Below are 22,392 nucleotides of genomic sequence, written 5' to 3' on the forward strand. Positions count from 1 at the left end.
CCTACACTGGAAATTGCATGTGCTTCAACCTAATAGTAAGACATTTATAAACAATTTTATGATTACTAATATATTTAGACATCATTTTCTACTAAACTCAGTATTTTCCTTACCATACTGATCAAAGAAACATCATCACAGTGAAGTCAAATTATAATTCAGCATGATTTCCTCTAAAAAGGCTCTGAGTTCCTTTTAGCTTGTTATTGCACAGTGGATTTTTCATTTGCAAAGACGTTAAGCCCTCTAATGTGCAAACCACTAAAAAGTCAATTGTTGTTGTTCCAGCAAGGTTTGCCCAGAGGTGAACAAGATAAAACTCACGCACTAGCTGAAACCAGGTGGGGAGACCATATGTGGTAGTGCTTGGGGGTGGAGGGCACCTAATACTGAAATGAGGACTTAACAAAGTATAATCCCAGCTTCATTGCCTGTTCACATGAGAAACCAAAGCTTCAATTTAACTACAGGCAATAGGCGTTTCACACTGTCAGCACCAACTGTCTAAAGTCCAAAACTAGTATCCAAATGTGTAGGATCAAAACCAAAAATGTGGAGGAATCTAGTTAAATTTCAATAGATACACATGACCTCAGATTCCCTTTTCAAATATAGCCAAAGTATTATATCGTTTCCATGGGGCGTTTACTTTACTATGTTAAAGTGAAATAGCTCCTATTTACTTCTCCAAAAATCTCTGCTTTATAGAATACACAATTATCATGTACTGGAGGAGAGTCATTTAAAAAGACAGGCTTGTTGACAGATGGGACAAGTTACAGAATTAAAAATTCTTGTGGAAAAAAAAATGGGGAACTATGGAGAATTCCCCTCTCCCATTTGTAGTTACAAATTTATAAAATTTAAGCTCTCAAACTTTATGCATTCATACTCAAAATAAATGCACTAAAAATCAAGGCTATTTGGAGCAGTAAGGACGTTGAGATAGAAAGTAGTTTGATCCATTTTATAGTTGAAACAGGCTCAAGAGTTTAAGTTACTTGCCCAATGCCTGTGGGGACACAGGGGAAAAAAGACAAACCAAAGACCTCTACCATATCCCACATAGCTAAGGAACATCTCAAACATTGAAGTCTACTTATAGCACTCTGACAAAGGGGGATTTGACTTCAGTCTTTCCCCCCTTGAGGTTAAGAGCTGTCAAATCTCATCCAACTTATTACACTAATCAGCCAGTTGCCAGTGTTGTGAGGGCAGGCTTGGTCTGGACACACTTGTTTCCCCAGTGCTATCTCCAGCTCAGCAAAGGAACTACAAATATGCTCTTAGAGCCTTTGATACCATAGTAAATAACCTGGTATCTTGCTCTGGTCCCATTTTGACTACCAGGGAATGTATCAAAGAGGCTGTCCAATTTGTCTGGGATGAGATGGCTTAAGTTCTTAGCCATACAGTGTCATAGATTTCTTCATATTCCTTGTATGTTAATGCAGAAACATGTTCCCTTTACTTTTGGAGTCAAAGACCAACCTCCATGTGACATGACTGTAAAGTAAGGAAACTGATTTTCACAAGTGTCTCCTACAAATGAACTTATGATTTGCAGCAGTTTATAGATATAGCTCGGTGAGACAAGGGCTGTGAGTATACAAATTTATAATGGCTGAGTGGCCATTCCATATTGTCACTGCATTACAGAAACAAAATTGTATGCTTGTCTTGCATACAGATACTTACTGCATTAAAAACACTGAGACCTTTTCTTTCATTTTTTTATTACATTTGGATCTTTAAGAAACATATACCATCAGATATACCACTATTCAGTAAAAATCTATTCTAGTTTTTGGGAAGCACGAATGTCACAAACTATCTTGCTTCTAATCTCTAAGACTTTACTGAGAGTTTATCAAAAAGGTAGGCTCTGATCTATGGGATCCTGAGCCTTGAGGTTTTGAATGTTTTGATTATTGTAAAACAATTTCAAGTGGATGAACTTAATTCCCAGCTGTTTTTCTTCTGGAATGGGCTAATCATTTTGAAGTTATCTAGTCCATTACAAGAATATTCAATTCCTTGAGCTTTGTAATCTATTCTGTCTTTGGAAAGCCTGGTAAAAAAGTAATTTTTTTTTTTTTTCCTGTACAATAAGGATGAATTTATCAGAACATACCCAATATTAATTATAACAAAAAGCAGCAGATAATGTATATGTGCTGTGTTCACCTTAATGACTACTCATAAATTAGTAATTACTCTATGGAGACTATTTCTGGATCAATACGATCCAAGTGTAGTAGTTGCAAGCTACACTCAACTCCTTAACATGACTCTTAATACCTGACATTGATTAAAAGTAAAAAAGGGTAAGTAAACAAATACATACTCATACATGATTACGTTTTCAAGAAGCCACCCTTTGCGGAAGTAAACAAGAGAGGAGACTTTCAGGAAGCTGTTGATGGGGACTGGGAAGGTTTAAAGCTATGGCTTTGGTAAGCACCCAGGTGAGCTGTAAGAAGGCATTTGTAAGAGTAGATTCTGCAGCATCAAAGGATAATTCTCTAAAAGAGGTGGGTGTTTTCTCAATCTAAATTCTGAGGCTTTCAGCAGTTGAGGGTTAGAAACAAGATCCAAAGAAAAAAGCCATCTTCGTAACACTTAAGAAAGGTGACTGTGCCGTCAGGCTCATGATGCTAAATGGTCCAAAAGCCTTTGGTGGTGTAATATGGACAAGAAAAAAATTAATACACAAACCACATAACACCATTAAATCCAAAAAACATTTTTTCATTTAAAAAAGTATTTAGAACACATAAAACAAGGCAACATCTATTCCTTTTTCTCGTCTTCTGGTATGGGATCTGTCGGTGGCTCCTCCACTGTGGCACTGTTGCTCTCTGAGCCGGTGTTGCTGTCACTGGTTCCTTCCTCTGCCATACTGTCGACCCCCTCCTGGCCACTCTCCTTGTCCTCAGGAGTTGACGTGCCTTCTTCACCATTCTGTTGGCTTTCTGTTGTTTCTTCAAGGTGTGTCTCCTCTGCAATAACACATTTGTCACTGTCAGTTCCAAGACAAAAATTTGCTCTAATTATGCTGACGGTATGTAGAGCTGTACTGTCCAATACGGTAGCCACTGGCCACATGTGGTCAAGCACCTGAAATGAGCCAGTGTGACCGAAGAACTTTTAAGAATGTTTGGAACAATTTGGGGTTGAAAACCTACTTTTTTAGCTGTAAATTTATGAAATCTAAATACAGGTCAAATATTTCTGATGAAAATTTGGCTTGTGAATTTAGATGTGCTATAAATATAAAATATACATTATATTTCAAAGGCTTAGTATTAAAAAATATTAAAAAGTTAATAATTTAAAGTGTTGATTACACATTGGAATATAATTTAGGTAGTGGGTTAAATAATATATATTATTATTAAAATTAATTTCACTTGTTTTGCTTGACTTTTAAAAAAATGTCACTAAGTAGAAAATTTAAAATGTCACATGTGACCTACATTTTATTTCTATTGGACAGTGAGTGCTGCTCTGCAGTGCTTTGGATTAAATGAGGAGAAAGCAGGTGTGGAAATAATATAAGGTTGATATTTTAGATACTTTGTTAGAAGTCATGCTGGGCTGTTTCCCATAAGAAATTAAAAGCATGAGGTTTTTGCTCTAATGTCTCAAATAATTTTCTTCAGTTTTTTTCCCATGAGCTAGAAAGATAGAATCTGAGTAAAGACCTGCCCTATTCATAAAGGCCAAAACAGAGGCAAAGGACTGAGTGTTCTGTCTAGTTGCAAAATGAGCAAAGAACCATACCCTAATTCTCAAGCTTTTGTTTTAATCACAAAAATGTGCTCATGCTCCAAATTCATTAAGATAAAAAACATGTTCATATAAAACAGAAAGAGGCTCAGATAATGAAATTTAAAATATGACTATCTGCAAAGTTAATCAGCTGGATTAAATTCTGTAGCAATACTTGGTTAAGATAGCTATATTCCATTACATGTTTTCCAAATGGTTGTCATTTGAGTACAAAGTGTGACAATCAAAGGTTGTCATTTGAATACCAAGTATGACTATGGTCCCTCCCATTTCTTACAACGATGGTCCTGGGAGACGCTGGTTGTTTCCCATAACTACTTTTAGCTTAGTCCTGTTTACACAGTGCATGAGGCAGGATAAAACAGTGCTAGAAGGTAAGGTGATCTCAAACTTTCAAGTAGTAATCCTTTAATCAGTACTTTATGTAAGTTTTACATGTTATTTTTTACCTTGAGGGATGCTTTTAATCAGGAAATCAGTACACCTTGGAAGTAAGAGTTTTTCTAGGATAGGACTGGTAATCCTTCCCCATAAAGGGCTAGACCGTAAATATTTTAGATTTTGTGGGCCAGGCAGTCTTTGTTGCAACTACCCAACTACACTGTTGTAGCCCAAAGCAGCCACAGACAACATGTACACAAATGGGTGTGGCTGTCTTCCAGTAAAACTTATTTACAAAAACAGGTGGTGGGCAGGATTGGCCTGCAGATATTACTTTGTTGAATGCTGTCCTAGGAAATCAAAGATGATCCATCTTAAGAGCAATAACCACATCTTGTTGAAATAATATAAGCAATAATGGTTAAAACATTGAATGTCAACGCCATGTCAGATCCAGTACTGGAGCTCACTCTCAGAGGCAAGTACTAGAATATTTACAAATGAGGAAACTGAGATTAAATAATTGCTCCAAAGTCGTAGTGCTAGCAAGTGGTGAAGCAGTATTAGATCCAGAGCTGTCTGACTCCAGAGCCAGGCAGGTCCTTAACCACTATACCATTCTACCTTACATTCTCAAACCAGAAAATGACAAGACTCAATCTGGGCACATAACCAAGACCTCAAATAGCAAGACTGAAAACAACACACCACTGCTGATAACATTTTACGTGAATCTACTATAGAGATTAAGATTTGGAAAGAATTGGGTAGGTCAGAGAACAGCTCAAGAGGCAAGATTAACAGACTGACCTCTGAATAGTATTTAGAAAGAAAAAAAAAAAAAATTAAAGGCCGCTGTACAAAGCCTTGACGTTTCCTTTGTGTTGCCAGTGGGTTACCTGTCTCCATTGGAATGTTCTCGTCATCCTTCTTTTCCTCAGCTTTATTTGCTGCTTGCTCTTCCTCAGGAACAATGCTGCTCTGACTGCGCTCCGCCTGCTCCGCTGCCTCCTTCTCCCTTTCCTCCTGCCTTTTGCGGGCCTGCTCCTCTGCCTGCGCAATCTCAGCTGCAATTTTCTCCATATCCACTTCCACCTTCAGACCGCACAGCTGGTCAAGAGAAAGAAAGAAACTCTCTTAGTGGTGTTCTTTTCTTATAATCTTTGAATCAGAAAAATGGTTTCAAAAGTGGGTTTTCTTGCCTATAAGCTATCTATAGTATAAATTAATATATATGCATATTGGAGAAAAAGTGTGGTTCTAGGTCTTCTCTGAAACTGTTGTGCCTACAAGTAAAGAAAGTTGCTCCAGTAAAGAAAGTGTAACATGAGATATTGGAGTGGTTGGTGAGGCAATAGTGAAAGTTCTGGATCATACACAAGGCTTCCACTTTATATTTCAGGCTACCAAACGCTAGATTTATTTGTTTTAATGCAAAGTGGAAACCATGAATTACATCTCATGAAAACATTTGATGTATAAATCACAATAAAGTGAAAATAATTCATGATTATGTGAGCATTTAAATTAAAACATCAGAGAGCTCTAGCATTTATAGGCCCAATACATATGTGTATACTATATATTTCAAATTTATTGCAGTTTTGCCAGAAAATGGAAATAATTTTATAAAACAAAGATCTTATACATTATATAGCAAAGTTAACCCTGTTTCAAAGTGAACTTTCAATAAAAGCACTCTTTTGGAAAAAAGAATGAGGAAAAATAAAGTAACAGGCACAATGATGAAAGTATAGTTAGTACAGGAAATGGATACCCTTTTAAGTTCATTGTTAAATGAATCTGTGCTTTCCAGGAATTTCCTCTTCTTTTCCTGGTGTCGTTCCTCTATTTGAAGAAGTTCAGCCTCTAGTTTGCGCTGTAAGACATATGATCAGGCTTAATTATTTTCTCTACAGCAAATAGAAAACACAGAAAATGTCTCATTTTACAATGGTCCATACTTTCAAATACTATGTCAAATAATGTTTTGAATTTTTAACTTGAATATTATAGGAGTCTAGCTGAGATTTAAAAAAACCAAGATGCAGCATAAATGGACAACTATGATTAACAAGTCAATGTTAAAGCTGTTTCAGGCCTGAGCAATTCCTTTGGGAAAAAAAAATTAGTAAAACAGTAAAGATTGATAAGATGCCTCAAAATTCTTAAGCTCACGTGTATTTCTTAACGAATATACTTCCCATCATAAGGTTCTATGTTATAGTTTTTAATGACAAACTTATTAAACCTCTGGGAAAGGTCCACTCCCTTAAACCTCTTCCCCAAATCAGGAACAGGTAAGAGTGAAATATTTAACAGGTATATTTATGAATGGTATAAGAATCATGTTGGCTGGGCACGTAATCCTAGCACTCTGGGAGGCCGAGGCGGGAGGACTGTTTGAGGCTACACGTCTGAGACCAGCCTGAGCAAAAGTGAGACCTCTTCTCTACAAAAACAGAAAAATTAGCCAGGCATGGTGGTGAGCACCTGTAATCCCAGGTACTCAGCAGGCTGAGGCAGGAGGATGACTTGAGCCCAGGGCTTTGAGGTTGCAGTGAGCTATGATGACTCCACTGCACTCTAGCCTGGGTGACAGAGCAAGACTCTGTCTCAGAAAAAAAAAAAAAAATCATGTCACCTGGGATTTTTGGCATAGGCCCACTTTATTATAACAAATGTTATGTACCTGATGAACCATTAAAGATTGGACCTGTCGTTTGAGGACCTGCATTCTAGCTGTTGTGACAACTGACCGAACGTCTGGCACCACACTCTCACTAAGGATTTCACTGATGAGGCGGTGGTTTCTCTGGAAACGGGCAGTGGCTGTATGCTTCATTGAGAAGCCATCATCGTAATCTGGAATGAACAAATTGTTCTGAAATTAGGTCACCAGTCACCATAAACAGGAGAGTGTAACAACATTAACGATTACCAAGGAACTAGGGCCCTCACTGGTCTAACAAGTGGGCCTGACCAACGTCATGGGAGCACTGGGGCAGGCACTTCCTAAGAACCATACACAGGACACAATGTGTCCAGTGGCTAAGGTATTAGTTTTTCTTACAATCTTTAAGTGATGATATATGTCTGAGAAGGATTTGGCTAAAACACAAATGAGATATAACCATGTCTCTTTTGGCCTCACAATCAATGGGAAGGCTACAAATGATAGCAGTAACTGAAATTCTGCCCAATGTTTCACTCTCTTGGTAGTAATTTAAGGCATTTAATAACTGATGAACAATATAATGAACTGGGTGGTATCTTTGTCACCATAGCACTTTAAAATTAATAAAGATGCCCATTTGTAAAATTAACTTATCCCAGCAGAGAAAACATCTCTAGCAATATTCAATTTCCCAGCATTTACATTTTATTAGATTAAAAAACCATTAGGGCGCTTAAGCAATTTTATAGAAAAAAAATTTGGTTCCAAATTTACTTTTAAATTTTGTCAATTTACCCCTTACCCAGTTGTTGTCAAAGGGTAATGGCATTACCCAAGTTCATATACACGTAGTCTGGGTCTGGTTTATATGCTCATTATTAGTAGCAACCCAACAGTGTTTCCTTAATCTCAGCCTATGCTCTATTACCTTCACAGTTTTCACATACCTGCTCACAACCTGTACTAGTATTCACTTAGTATTTTTCTTTCAATTAATTCACTTAAAAAAAAAAGAGCTTTGTCTTAAGCAATATACATTAAAACAAAAGTTCCTCTCTGAACCACCTAGTCATCTGAGTGTCCCACCAGAGTGCAGGGTTCACACTTCAGGAAAACCTGCTACAGAGGCCCACGCTGTGCTGCTATGTCATAGTTTAATACCTCCATTATACTTCTAAAGTTAAAACTACTGGGATAAGATACAGTGTTTTTCTTTTTTCCTCTGTAACTGTTTTTCTTTTTAAAGGATGAGTTTTTTACATTTAAGGTTATATAGGACACATTTGTGCTAAGTCATCTTTTTTTGTTGTTGTTTGCTTTCTTCTTTCATTTATATGGCCCCAATGTTGACCATCGGTAGGGGAAATAAAGTCTAAGCAATTTGGGCTTGTCCTTCCTGGTACTTTAGTTGTCTGCTTCCTATTTTGGGGGGGATAGGGAAGGGGCTTATCTTTTCTAGTTATTATCTAATTCACCAGCTGTTTATCCCATGAATAGTGTCTCGCTGAAAAAAGCCTTCACTGTCTTGTGTGGATAATTGCACGTGTCCTATCTTTTGATAGTTCTCTGTTAAAGAAGTCAGCAGCTGTTTACTCATGCCAATGCCACCTTTCTCTTAGTTTTATGTGTGTTTCCACCTCCCAAATCTTCCTTTCTATTCGGTCTAAGGGGTCCCAGGTCTAAAGTCATTCTCATACTGGTATCTTAATTACTACCTGTTCTTTCTTACTAGCAGCTTTAAGATCTGATCTTAAACTTAAAAAAACACTATAAGGAGAAGTTTGAGACTGTTCCTGAGTGAATCTCTTCAGTCCATCAATGCTCATGCTATTAATGGAAACCATTTTCTACTTACGGTTTCTATGTTGCTGGCCTTTGTTTCTTCTTGCACTGCCCCCACTCCCTCCCTCCCAATATTTGCAGATTGGATCTTCTTCTACTCCTTGGTTTTGTATGTTTCTCTTGCATTACTCATCCCCTTTGAGTAATTAGGGTATACTTATGCTAATGTGTCTTTAGCACTGCTGATTCTGCTTAGCACTCAGTGCTGCTTCTATTCTACATTCTGTGCTCTATATTATCATATTCTATTGTCTGTATTTATAAGAACATTTGTTAATATCCCAGTCCATTCTTTTAAAAAATTATTTTTATTTTTCCCTCCTTTTATCAATTTATTCATGTCTTTAGATGGCAATATTGCTTCCTCCCTCATTGGTATCTTCTCTGCAGTTCTTACAAGCTTCCTCTCTGCTACTGCCACTTTAAGATGGGATCTCAAATTATTTTCTTGACATTTTTGTTGCTTTTAGCTAGAGCTTTCAACCTTTTCCACAACATAGTAGCACACAGAGAAAATCTTAATATTTATATCACATGCTAGATATGGGGATGAGTGTGCTCATAGCTGGAGGTAGCTATCTCTGGGGCTCCCTGCAGCTTCAGACCCTGCTTGGCTGCAGAGGACCAGAAGCGCAGTCTGCACACCTGCAAACTACTCATGGAATGCCAGCTGGGAAGCTCTGTGATTTGTGTGCAGGTATAAAATCTGTATGGGTATACCCTCATGGGTGGGATCATGGCTACATTTATAAATTCTTGTTGGATTTCTGAATTAAATGGAAAGGAAATTTCATAATGTTTCTATATACTCATTCACCTTCTCCCTTAAGAGATTTTAATTCAGCAAATTTAGGGAACCAATAAGAAAACAGGTTATAACTAGAGTGCATTTAGCTTTATAAAAGCAGCTGAGGCAAAATCCCGATTGTGAATCAAAAACCTTTCATGCATTCTGAGTACAAAGATTTTGATGAACGATGAATAGTTTTTGCTATTTTTTGGACTGAAAAGGGTATTTCTTGTGGGAAATTCACATATAAATCTTACTCAAAATAATCAAGATACTGAAATGGCACTTAAATTATGCTTTTTTCCCCATTTAGAATAAATAAAAACTTACACGCTTTCTCATGTTTTAATTCTCAGAGAAAGCATAAACCAAACCCCACTGTTTTTTTCTTACCATCTGGATCTTCAGCAGGCTGAATGCTCATGTACGGTTCTCCTTTCTCCATGCGAGACTGTCTCTGTCTACTTTCTTCCTCTAAAGCAGCCTCTGCACGACTTTTTGCATTTATGTAAGCAAGGTACGCAGGGGAATTATGATAGGCCTTCATAGATTCATTGTACTCGATCTGAAATTCAAATGTTTTCCAGTTTTATAATTAACATTTTGCAGGTTACGATGTAGACCTATATTATCTCATTTGAACATCAAAAGATACGGTGTAAGCAGGTGTTGTGATAATCTCCTTTTTACAGATGAGGAATCTGAGGCCTAGAGAAATTAAGTGACGACCCAGGCAGACGGAGCCTCAGTGCAGCCTCAGCTTTCCGATCGAATCTTACATTTCTTTAACAAATAACCTAATGCCTATGTACTTTATACTGTATCCATCCCACTGCAGCCCCCACCCTACCTTTTCTGCTTCGTATTCGTTTAAATATTCTTGTTTCTCTTCATCAGTGAGATCTCGCCACATGCCACCAATAATCTTGCCAATCTCCCACAACTTTAGGTCAGGGTTAGAAGCCTTTACTTGGTCCCAGACCTTAAAAAGGAAAGAGTTGAAATTTCAATACTGACGCCTAATATAAACTTAGAAAAGACTGATACAGACTTTACAAAATACTTTTTAATATGCAAACATTTAAACATAGAAGCAGAGAGAATGGTATCAAATTCCTATGTACTCATCAGCCTGCTTCAACAATTATCAACAGCTGGCCAATCTCATTTCGTCTTTACTCTGTTGGATTATTTTAAGTTGGATCTCAGATATCATGTCACTTCACTCATAAATACTTTAACTTGATAGGCCAAGAATATCTCCCATCACTACAGACACTTAAGATGAGTTAACTCAATAATATAGTCTATGTTTCTAAAAGTTCATGTGACTTTGGAAGAAAACTGGTTAATTTGCATAACAATATTTTCAAATATACATATAATTATAAGCAGAAGTTTAAAAATTTCTAGTAGTAATTAAAATGCTCTGCCATTTAATAAAGATATAAGCTATATTTTTTATTTTAAGAGTAATGTAGGTTCATCACCAAGAAAATTGGAAGATTTAAGGAAGTATGAAGAAAATAAAAATTACCATTAGCTTACTGCTTAGAGATAACCATTGTCTTCTGGCTTTTCCCCCCCGCCCTTCAAACTAACACGTGGTTGCTGTTTATTTTTATAAAAGTAAGATACTAGTACATGTAGTCTTGTGTATTCCTTTTTTCACTTAACATGTTTCTCATGTCATTAAATATTCTCTAAAAGACATTACTTTCATGGTTACAAACATTCGATCTTAAGAATTTTAATAGTTTATTTAATCACGTTCTTCTTGCTGGATTTCAGTTTTGGAATTTTAAAATCAGAACTAATTGCTTTAAAAACTACAGTTTTTGTCCTTTTCTCTGAATATGCACAGAAAAGCTGGCTAGGCCAATCTGAAATCAGATGCAAAGCAAAGAAATAAAGAAGTAAAGACAGCAGTTCTCACTCCTACCTTTCTGGGCACCTACCTTTCTGCTGTACCTCATGTAGGGCATCAGTGGCTTATCTGGTGGCTTTGGGGGTTTTGGAATCGTAATACCAGAGGATGCCTACAAAAGAGTTAAAATACACTCATTATTCAATTGCAAGGAGTTCACCAGCAAACTGAAAAGAGAGTCCCTTAAAAAATTCTAATGCGCCTTTCTTCTACTCGTCCATGGATACAAGATTCTTATATATTCTCCACTGAAAATTGCTATCACTGCAAATTCAGAAATGTTCACATCAAAAGAAAATGACTTTAAGCACATAATTTTTCAATGTTTTACTTAGCAGTTGCCACTGCTTTGACAAGTTGGCTGTAAGAACAAATAAAATATTACATAATAATCCATACATTGAAAATATATAGTTACCAAGCGTCTCACATTTAGGACATTACCTGGCACCCTTTATTTTGCCCAATTACCATGACACATACAGTCAACACTTGATTATCTGCAGCAGAATCTGAACCCTTAAGCACTTACCACACTCACACTGTCTACATGGGACTCTGTATCTATTCGCACTGTGTCAGGAATGCACCCCACATACACAACAACACAAAACTACCTCCCAGGTTGGAAAACAAAAACAAAAAAAGAAAGGAAAAGAAAAAAACAGACCTTTTTGTCTCCTTTACCACGACCAGAGACCTCATTTCTCTTGAGGTTCTATGTCTGTTATCTAGTGGATGTCTTACAAGGAAATCGAGAAGAGTGAACTAAAGTCACATTGTTCTTTGTCTTGTAGTCCTAATCACAGTGAAGGAGCAAACAAGTTTATCAGGAAAAGAGAACTGGCAGACACAGGGTCTGATTATGTTATTTTTGAGGTCTTATATCAAGACGCTCCATTCCATTAAAAATTTTTGGTTTTGTGGGAAAGACACAAGAGGAAAAGTAAAGACAGGATGTGAAGGAAAAAGGGAGACAGAAGAAAAGGAGGGGAAGGGGGGAAGACTGAAAAATATTTAAAGGTAAAGAAAAAAGTAGGTGAGAAATAATAAGAAAGGAAGGAAAGAGAAAGCAAGATTGAGTGATCGGTTCTTTCTATGGGCTGAGATCTAGGTGAGAGATACCAGACAGCTTTTGGTGGACATCACAGATAATGCCAATTCAAGAGTGACTATTTCTGAACTTTTTAGTCTCCTCTTATCATACATGACTGCATTTGATTAAGAACCCAGAATAAGAAAAATAATGGCTGAATCACACTTAGTTTCCAAATTTCTGGGAGCTCCCTGATACTGACTCTCCCTGCCAGGCTGGGGGAAAGATGTGCTGGCTTTATTCTAATTATCAAAACACGGATTGGCAAATCCTTATAAGAAAACTAAAGTGCCATTTTGTTCTCTCCCCCTTCTGTTGCTGCTGTGATAAAACCCCAGGGACACGCCTCCATTCTGGGCTGGGACCAACTATAACCTTAATTTCATTCGAGGGCTCAGGGATTAGCACATTTGTGCCCCTTTCCACTGTGATCAAGAAATGCTTCCTATTCCTGCAAGGGTCTCCCCCTCCTTCCCTATATACTTAGTAATTCTGCTTCTTCACATATGTTGTTAGAAAGCATTTCACCTTTGAAGCAGCATTTCCTCTCTTTCTGCTCCTCCCATGCATTCTTACCACACCTCACACTGGCACCCACGCAGACAGACCCTGTTTTTAGCCAACAGTGGGCAGTGAGTGAGAAGAGCCATGGGGATGGAAACTGTCAACAGTGGTGGCTGAGCAGCCAATAGGGGAAGATCTGTAGCAGAGTTTACAGGAATTCTTTCAAGGGAAAGGGGAATTCCTATGAGGCTAACCTTATGTTATGGATTTAGAGGAAGAGACGTGTAAAAGTTGTCTTCTTCACACATGAAGTTATTTGAAAACATTTCCAATTCACATCTAACAAAAACCTTCAGAATTCCATGAAGTGGGTTGTGAAGAAAGTTGGAATTGTGCCCATAATTGAAGGTGGTAAGACGACTGCAATCAATTTTTAAAAAAATTAGATGTAAAGAATTCTAAAATGCCTATGCTTTCAAGCTTTAAGTATGAATTAAAAGACTTAAAAACATAGTAATATTTGCTCTTTGATATTTTTCAAAGAATTGCACTTTATAATAGTAACAGATTTACTTATGTTCTCTGCTTTCTCCCAAAGAAAGGCACACAAATCAGCTATATATTTAGGCCACATTTTTATTACATTGACCAGTCAACTTACCCTCCCCACTCCAAAACAATAACAAAGTGAAATTCCAGCTGGTTTTCAGGATGGTGAAGATTTATATCATTATGTACCCCCAATTTATTTAACATCTCAGACGGACATCTTTCTACAATGTCTTAAACATTTCTTTACTCCTTAAAAAAAAGTTGAACACACTTTAACTTTTTCTTAGTAAGATTCAATTAGAAATAACCACTGCTTTGCTATGCTGTAACACTCTTTACTAAATGGCCCAAGGGTTATACTTTTGGAGTGTGTATTTCCTTTTTTGATCTGTTTCTTTCCTTGTTGCTACTGAGAAACCCACCTCTAGCAGCAACTCTCCCTCTTTCCAATTTTCTCCTTCCAATTTGCAATGAGCTGGAGGGAAAACTGCTTACTTAAGAGTAAGGTTCTAGGAAATCTCCTACGAGTAATGCTCATGATTTTGTGAAATTTATCTTGGCTACTTGAGTTTTTTGTTGTTTCTTTCCCAATTCTCAGCTATTTCTCTGGTAGGGTCTCATTTAAGGGTTTTCTTCTGAGATAGAATTTCCACTAATGTACAGAAATATGCTGTTTTAAACATTTTTGTCTCAATCTGTTTTCACACCTGTACTAAGAGAACGCTAATCATGATCTGAATAAAGAAGTGACTAGGAGTGAATTCCAACTCATAGCTATCATAAGCACTCCAAAAGCGTTTATTGTTTGAAAACTATGCAAGTATACTGGAGTCATCAGGGAAACCCAACATTCTGTATAGTCAGGAAGCTACTTCACAGGACTTCACACAATCATTCCTGCAAATCACTAAGGCAATTTGCAGACACCACCACCGAACAGAAGCCCTCCCAAAAGTAATGCATAACCAGGGTCATATTAAAATTAAAATACATTTATAATAGCTAAAATCAGCATTATTGAATCCTAACACTGGTTAAATTAGATATGTTAAAAAAGATAGTGTAAAACCTGAAAATTTTCTAGGGTTTTCTTCCTACAGCGGTTGATTATACCTCAATTTGGTGTTAAGAGGACAAAAATACAAAGAAAACAACCACAAAGGACCAAAACACCAAATTTCTGCATGTCCAACAACTTTCTAATCTACCCTGAAGTAGTGCTCACTCCAAATGCTGGGTTCTTAACATTCACCAGGAAGGGATGGGAAGAAACAGATGATTGACCCAGGCCCAGAGACAGTGAGTGCACTTTCTTTTCCTAGTAAGACTCCAATGAATGATCTCATTTTATTAAGAGTGAATCCCCCACAGCCACATTCAAGTGAAAAATAAAATGCTTATATAAACCAAAACCAAATTATTTTAATATTGCAGTTACCATTTCTATTCCATTCACATAGATAATCAAGAGGTGACTGTATAGAGCTATTAAATGTAATCATTCTCTTGTTTACTACCCATGAATTTGTACATTAACATGAATGATCCATAATCGATTCTGCCCATTGTTTAAATTAAAATTTTTTTTTTATCATTTGAAAACCTTGCCAACCATTACGCTGGTGAAACAACACATTTAGGCCAGGGAAAAACATGTACTGATGCACATAAAAATTGTATGCATTGTGAAATGCATACATACACACACTGTCAGAATTCTTTTCAGATACCATGAAATATGCATGGCACATAAAACTGGATATGCTTATGAAGTACAAATTATGCAGAAACAATGAAAAATTTAGACAAACAAAACCTATCAAGCTAAGCAATATGCTTACCAAGATAGACATTCAGTTTGATAGCTACAAACTTTCAGTTCTAGCATGACTACAGGGTGAGAGGGCTTTTTTGAAATTACATTAATAGAAGGTGCTTGTTATTTATGAATATATCAAATGAAAACTAGGTATTAAAAAGTATACAGCCATTCTGGGTTGTATAAATTCTCACCAATACCACATTTCAATGTATGTTAAATATTTGACTTTTGGATTTATTTTTATTCATTTATGTTTAGTAAGTCATTTTTACAGTTATTGCTTTTTTTGGTACCTAAACTTCCTTGAAGTTCAAGACGATTCCAAAACAGAGACTTTGAAGTATATCATCCAATTTTGATATCTTAGATGGATCACTTAAACCATCCTAAGTTTCAGAAATAATATCTTTCATAGTATGGATTAGAAATATACTTTTTGTACATATCTAGTTTTTGATACTTCAAATTAATTTCATTCAACTTTTATTCTGCAATTCTTTGAGGTGATATTAAAATCTTTTTCTCTTTATAACTAGAGAGAAATGAGTCTCAATTAGAAAGTGAACTACTAAATCCAAAAGACAAATAATTATGTGTAGCAATTCAAATTGGCAGGCCAGCCAAAAGCTTTCCAGCCCTGAAAAAGCCAGGTCTGAAAGCCCAACCTTTACTAAGAAACTGAGTCCTTGAGACTAATGCCAATTACCTTAAAAAAATGAAAGATACTCTTCATTTCAAAAAGGGCATTTTAACCATAAGAAATTTTCGGTTTGTCCACACACAGTATAAGCATTAACTGCTCAAGGCTTTATCCCTACTGACCACCAAACAGAATGGATTTTTCTTTTCTTCCACATACATATCCAGATCTCACTATTTTTTTCAGTGTAAGATCATACGACGAATGTTTAAAATAGCCAAAAAGCCAGGTTAAAAAATTTTTTTTAATGGCTGCGCTCATGATTCAAAAGGACCTAACTCTGAAGGCATTTCTGGTTAATTCCAGTTGTTTGCCGGATGCTGTAATAGTTGATTCTCCTACCGTGACCCGGCTGTTGGTGCCCGGGTTCCCTCCCAGCCTGTAGTTGTTGTAGGCGAGATGACTGTATGGATTGTATCCCACAAACCCTGGTGTGCTGGGCATTTGCTGATGGAAACAAATGAGACAAAAACACGAATGAGAAATGAGCTCAAACGAGGAAAACACAGAAATGAAAAATGATCTGCATATGGCATGCAAAAGCAACCTGAATTTAAACAAGCAATGATGTGTTGTAATTGTTTTTTCATTGAGGAAATTCAATTTTTCTTTCATTGAGAAACCTGTCTGCAAGTGTTTCTTTTTCTTTCTTTTTTGCAGGGGCTTGGGGTGTTTGTGTGAGCGTGAACATGTGTGGCTTGTTTTTTGAGATAAGCAATAAAATGAAGTGTTTCAAACATTCAGGATTACTTTATGATCAATAGTATGATGTAACAACTTAGCGGTAAATGACGTCTGAGATAGGAAGGCTTGACGTGTGATAAACTAGAACTCTGAAAACACTACATGCAAAAACAAAACACAATTTATTTGACAGTTATGTGGATGCCACCAATGTATTCATCTACTAAAAACAAATAAAAACAAGAAATGGATCTGCTTTCAAAGACAGTTTTAAACCATTTTATGTAATGTGAGAAATGAGAAGAGACTCAAATCAGGAAGCCAGGATTTGTCAATTGAAAAGAACGTATGTTGGATTCAATGGATGTAACATATATGATTTCAAAACAAAGACTTGTAAGAAATGCATGGATTTTATTCTGGGGTACTATCTGATCTTTTTAACCCAGTCATTCTTTTATTTCTCTTCCATTTCTTCTTTGATCCATCTTCCATAGGTCAATCATGAACAATTTCTGCATTTAATCTTAATGTGAACTACTTTTCTAGTTGATAGACTTGAACTTTTTTTTTTTTCATTTAGTTTCCTGATAGCTCTCACCCTTTCAAAACACAACTGCTCGTTTCAGCAACAGAACTCTTGGTTTTTGTGAATTATGGGTTGATGTAATCACAAATGGGCTCTTAGCAGTGGCCTTGTGGTTAATACAATGACATTCAATGTTCATGAGAACCAAGGCATAATGCATAAAAAGAATGTAGCAAAGAGAGACCAGGGTGTTTTACCTAATGAAACTCAATCAAAACAAGTGACAGTAACTTCATTTTTACATGCAATTAACGATATCAGTTCTGAATTGTGTAATGGAAAATACACTTAACACATTCCAACGAAGCTATAGGTGATACAAAACACAGCTTCCTAAAACATGCCGTTGCACATATCCTTAGTGTCCCGAAAGAAAGACATTCAAGCAGATATTACATTTGATACTCTTTGGGGAGAAAAGAGAACGACTGATCCATTTCTAGTCTATATAGTTAGAGAAGACGCAAATCAAGCATATGTAAGTAGGCAAAACACAGATGAAGTATCAAAGGCACAAAAGAAGTGTATATTACTTGGAGTGGTACATTGGGGGGGTGGTGGTGGTAGTGGCAGTGGTGGTGGTGGTAGTGGTAGAAAGAATGGGAAGAAGGAAGGAGAATAATTCATTTAGCATCCCTAGTCTTCTATATTTTGTGTGTTAATGTGAAATTATAACGGTACAGAAATATGACTAAAAAAAGGCAAAAAAAAAAAATCCCTTTCTACATATGAGACGTCATAAGGGGACACTTGGTTTTTGAAATATTTTAATCTCAAAAAATCAAGTTTGTCCTCAAGATATTATACATTGTCGGAAACAGTATTTATGTCAAAATGATACCTTCAAAGGTTGCATAAACAATGAGAATCACTGTTCAACATACTGAGGCAATAATGTAGGAAAAATAAGGGAACTAAGAAAAAAACTGAAATTAAAACAATATAATTATACCATTTCCAAAGCTGAAGTACATGGTTAGGTCTTTGAGGTCAGAATCTCAATTGTTCAACTCCACCTGTATAGCCACTAGCAGAATGCCATGGAGATGGTCATAAGAAATGGTTTTTGATTTAAGAAAGAAAACAAACCAAGCACAGGACTTTAAGATCTACTGGAATTAACTTTGAAGACTGTACTGTATATTATAGAAATTGAACTGAAAACGTATGATACAGTATCTCTTTTTAAAGCATCTCACTAAGAAAAAACAAATTGTTGATAAATGTAACTAAAACATATATCTGAAGGTTAGTAAGAGTGGTTGTTATCTAATGGAGAAAACAAAATTACACAAGCACCTAATTAGTAGCGAACATTAGACTAGCCTGAAATTTAGGTGGTAGGGGGCATGGAAGGAAGGACTAACAGCTATTAAAGAACTGATTTTGTAGGATATGGCCATGTTAACAGTGTTTTACAAAAACAAACAAACAAAAAAAAACCCACCCAAAAAACCAACAAGGAAGCCATTTCAGCAAGGCCTGAATAGTTTCTGTTAAATCCGTTTTGTGGGTTGGAAAATTATTTTACATGCTGACCAAGCTGGGCCAGAGATTGCAGGGTGGAAAAACTAGTTCACAACTATTTTTTAGATACCTTGAAACATACATATCCCCAAACCGATAAAATATGTAGAGTGGAATAAGATTCAGTAGCAAGATCTGACTCATAGATAATAAAATCCTTACTTGAACAGCTTGAAAATAATGATGTACAGTGAGTGTACTTATAGAACTAGAAGCTTATTGTTTGATTTAACATGAAAATTTTATATAGAGACAAGAAAGGAGAGAAAAATGTAACCAGCTGAAGGTTAGGTTTTTTAAAAAAATAAATGCCACAATGAGCATTCACTCAATATCAACTTAAAGACCCTGAATAGTGAAGATTAATAAGAAGTGTTAAACTTGTCACTTATTTCCCATTTAAAAAAAAAAACGAAGTGAGCATAGGAGGTTGGAATTTCACAGTATGTTTCCTTAAATGTTGGGGTTGCTTCAAGGTAAGATGCAAAGAATTATTTTATTTAGTAGGAAGTGCTGTTTTTTTTTTTTAGCTGAAATTTTCATCCTGTTGCTGTGATGACTGAGTGACTGTCACTGGAAGACATCTGGGTTTTTGTATCAAGGCCAGACTTGGCTATTACATTAACAAGAAAATTAAAACTTACTGTTGCAGGAGCTGGGGTGGGAGGTGGGGCATAAGATGGTCTTTCTGTTTGAAAGAAAATAAATAACTTCTTGTAAACAACTGAGATATAATACTATGCAACAAAACTACCAATGGTCCTGTTTTGAAGAAAAAAAAAATGAGAGTATTTTGGAATTCCCACTTGCTAGGGCATTAGTCTCTTATTAACATAGATTGATAAATATAAAAATTGAAACTTACTTGACATTTTGGAAGATTAAGTTCTCAGTTCCTTAAGAATGAATCTGAGACACTAAAATAAAAAAAAAGAAAAAAAGGAAAAAAAAAGAGAATCAAAACGCAGCAAGCATGAGAATGTTTTCCTAAAGAATAGGGAAATTTAATTGGTATTTCTGAGTAAAATTACTTCACCTTATCTCCCAGTAATCAAGCCTTTTGCATATTTTACTCATTCTTGTAGGTCATTTGGTTGATTAGAATTAAATGACTAAAACAAGTTACTGGGATATTTAGAAACATACTTTCAGGTTTTTTTTCTTATGATACTAAGCTACCTCTTGTATGGAAAACATTTTGCTGATGTAATGTAAACATTTAATAAGACTGATAGATAATGACAATAGAATGTGATGTGTGTCCACCCCAACAAGGCCTACCAGATACTGACAGCTCTCTGACCTGCTCTACCCTGCTTTCGGGATAACAACTTTTATCAAAATTGGGCAGCATTTTATTCCTAGAAGCAGTAGAAAAGGTAATTGGTATAATAATGAACTTCACATTCTCTTATAATGGTAAATAGCTTCGTAAGTGCTGGGAATAAATTTCGAGAATCTACCTAAAAAACTTTTATTCATCCTTCACAGCCCATTTCAAAACTTATATCCTCAATGGACCTTTCTTGATAAATTACCTGGGCAGAATTAATCCTTCCTTCTTCATCTGTATTCCCATCCTGTTTACGCAGATCTATGATATTGCTCATTATAACATTTTTTACCCATCAATATGGCTAGATTGTGTGCTGCCTGGGAACAGGGACCATCTAATTTATTATTGTATTCCCAGTATCTAGCTCAATTCTTAATAAATTTAAACCTAATATTACCAGCTCACAACATGACCAGACACATGTGAGCTTGTTTTTTTTACACCAATATACACCACAAACAGTAAGGTACAAAGAGAAAAAAACAATCATGTTTAGAAAGAAAGCAAATAAACTTCTGCTACTACTGGAGTACTTTAATCCAACATAAGTGAAACAAACATGATTTTTTTACTTCTATTTTGCACTTTAAGGAAATTCCCTGGAGCCTTAGGAGTAAGAGTCCTGGTGTGGAAATAAACAGTTTATTTTCTCAATGGTCTAACCTAGTTTTTTCCTCTTTCCTTAAAGAACAGCCAGAAACCTTTGACTCTAGTGTACATTTCCTTCCTGCTCACATTAAGGGAGCTGTCAACATCCAGCTGGCCTTGCTGTGGGGAGCCCTGACAAATGCCACAAGCGCCCTGTACATTACACTTTATTGTTAATACTTTAAAATTATTGCTCTCCTTCACCAGAATATAAATTCTAAGAGTGGGCTTGTACATTTGTCTAACCCTGGTGCCTGCCATAAAATAGATACTCTGTATTTGTTGAATAAATACCTTATATGGGATAGGCTTATTACACTACAACACTTAACAGGACACCTCTGAGATGTGTCCTGCTATCCTAATTTTACAGATGAAAAAGGGAGTCTTGGAGAGTGTAAGTGACTTCTCTAAAGCCACACAACGAGGAAACGCCAGAGTTGGGTTTCAAACCCGGGCAGAACTGTTTCGGAGATTTTGCTCTTCACGCCAAGCCACACCATGAGTCCTCCAGTCGCTGCCAGACCAGAAGGGGAACCACCTTCCTGGGGGTGAGAACCGCCAGCTAGCCTTGCCCCTAGGGCTTCCTGTAAGTTTCTCTTGGAGGATGCACTGTATTACAAATTCCCCTAAAGGCGGGTATGCACAGGTGCTTTGACCAATTCCGGGAGGTCAGCGTAAGAAACAAATCTTGTCTCCAAAGAGGGGCCCCAGATGGGGCTGCCTCCCAACCCTCGCTCCGCTAGGCCTCAAGGAGGCCGCAACCGGCTCCCAGCTCTGGCTCCACGGCCAAGCCTGAACCCCAGCAACCCCGGGGAACTCGGGGTCCAGCCAAGCGGGGACACCACCACTCGCCCCCTCCGACCCGGACCGGCCCACTTGAAAACACTCACCCGCGGGCAGAAAAAGCGCCCGCAGCTCCAGCTTCGCTTCCCTTTGTCCGGCGCTCGCCCCGCCCCTCGCGTCTGGAGCTTCCGCACTCGCACTTTCAACACTCTTCTTAATTATTTTTCTGGGCCCTACCCGACTCTTCTGAGAAAAATAAGCCTTCTAGTGAGGACTCAATGACGCTTAGTACAGTCGAGGATTTTTTTCAGGCCTCCTGGCTTCCCCAAAACTCCCGAATTTGGATATTTTCCCAGCCGGCCGCCGATTCGTCACTGCGAAGAGGGCGGAGGAGGCCCGACCGCGGGATAGGCCCGGGTTTCGCGGCTGTGAGGCGTTGGAGCGGCCGCGGCGACTGGGGCTGCTCCGGGAGGTGCCGAACCGTGCCGAGGGGCGGTGGGGGCCGCGGCCTCGGCTTCCGCGTGCTGGGCCGAGCGACGGCGGGAATCGCTCCAGGGCGAGGCCGCACTTCTGCGGCCGAGCGGGCCTCGCGCAACTCGGGCCAAGCTCTGGCTGAGCCCGCCTCCGCAGGGGTTACCCACACCCCCTCGTCTTTTTTCTTTCCTCTTGTCTGTGAGCAAGAGTGTGTACTTTAGCAAGCAGAGGATGGAGGCGTGGAGGACTCAGTTCGCGGCGT

At 37.4% G+C, this 22,392-nt stretch overlaps 1 protein-coding gene and 1 long non-coding RNA gene across 2 annotated transcripts in view; one reads left to right on the plus strand and one right to left on the minus strand.

Moving 5' to 3' along the window:
* The window catches only part of LOC138392124 (uncharacterized), a 129,579-nt gene that overhangs the window by 29,528 nt on the left and 77,659 nt on the right, over positions 1 to 22,392 (plus strand). The gene's annotated exons all lie outside the window — the stretch shown is intronic.
* On the minus strand, positions 2,009 to 22,235 carry SMARCE1 (SWI/SNF related BAF chromatin remodeling complex subunit E1). Its single transcript, XM_069482513.1, has 11 exons — positions 21,764 to 22,235; positions 19,752 to 19,803; positions 19,531 to 19,574; positions 16,429 to 16,533; positions 11,444 to 11,524; positions 10,336 to 10,467; positions 9,879 to 10,050; positions 6,869 to 7,041; positions 5,954 to 6,055; positions 5,076 to 5,286; positions 2,009 to 3,002 (listed from the first exon to the last, which is right to left on the minus strand). The coding sequence occupies exons 2-11, from the start codon at positions 19,756 to 19,758 to the stop codon at positions 2,794 to 2,796; spliced, it is 1,236 nt and encodes a 411-aa protein (XP_069338614.1). The 5' UTR covers positions 19,759 to 19,803; positions 21,764 to 22,235; the 3' UTR covers positions 2,009 to 2,793.

Source organism: Eulemur rufifrons, chromosome 9 (genome assembly GCF_041146395.1).
Source record: "Eulemur rufifrons isolate Redbay chromosome 9, OSU_ERuf_1, whole genome shotgun sequence".
NCBI lineage: Eukaryota > Metazoa > Chordata > Mammalia > Primates > Lemuridae > Eulemur > Eulemur rufifrons.

Bases quoted from the DNA above. Each gene is read 5' to 3' on its own strand.
- SMARCE1 (XM_069482513.1), bottom strand. The intron at 7,042-9,878 runs GTAAGAAAAAAA...TGTTCATTCCAG, and splicing joins GCCTGCTGAAGATCCAGATG to ATTACGATGATGGCTTCTCA. The intron at 5,287-5,953 runs GTATCCATTTCC...TCTCTTGACCAG, and splicing joins TTAACAATGAACTTAAAAGG to CTGTGCGGTCTGAAGGTGGA.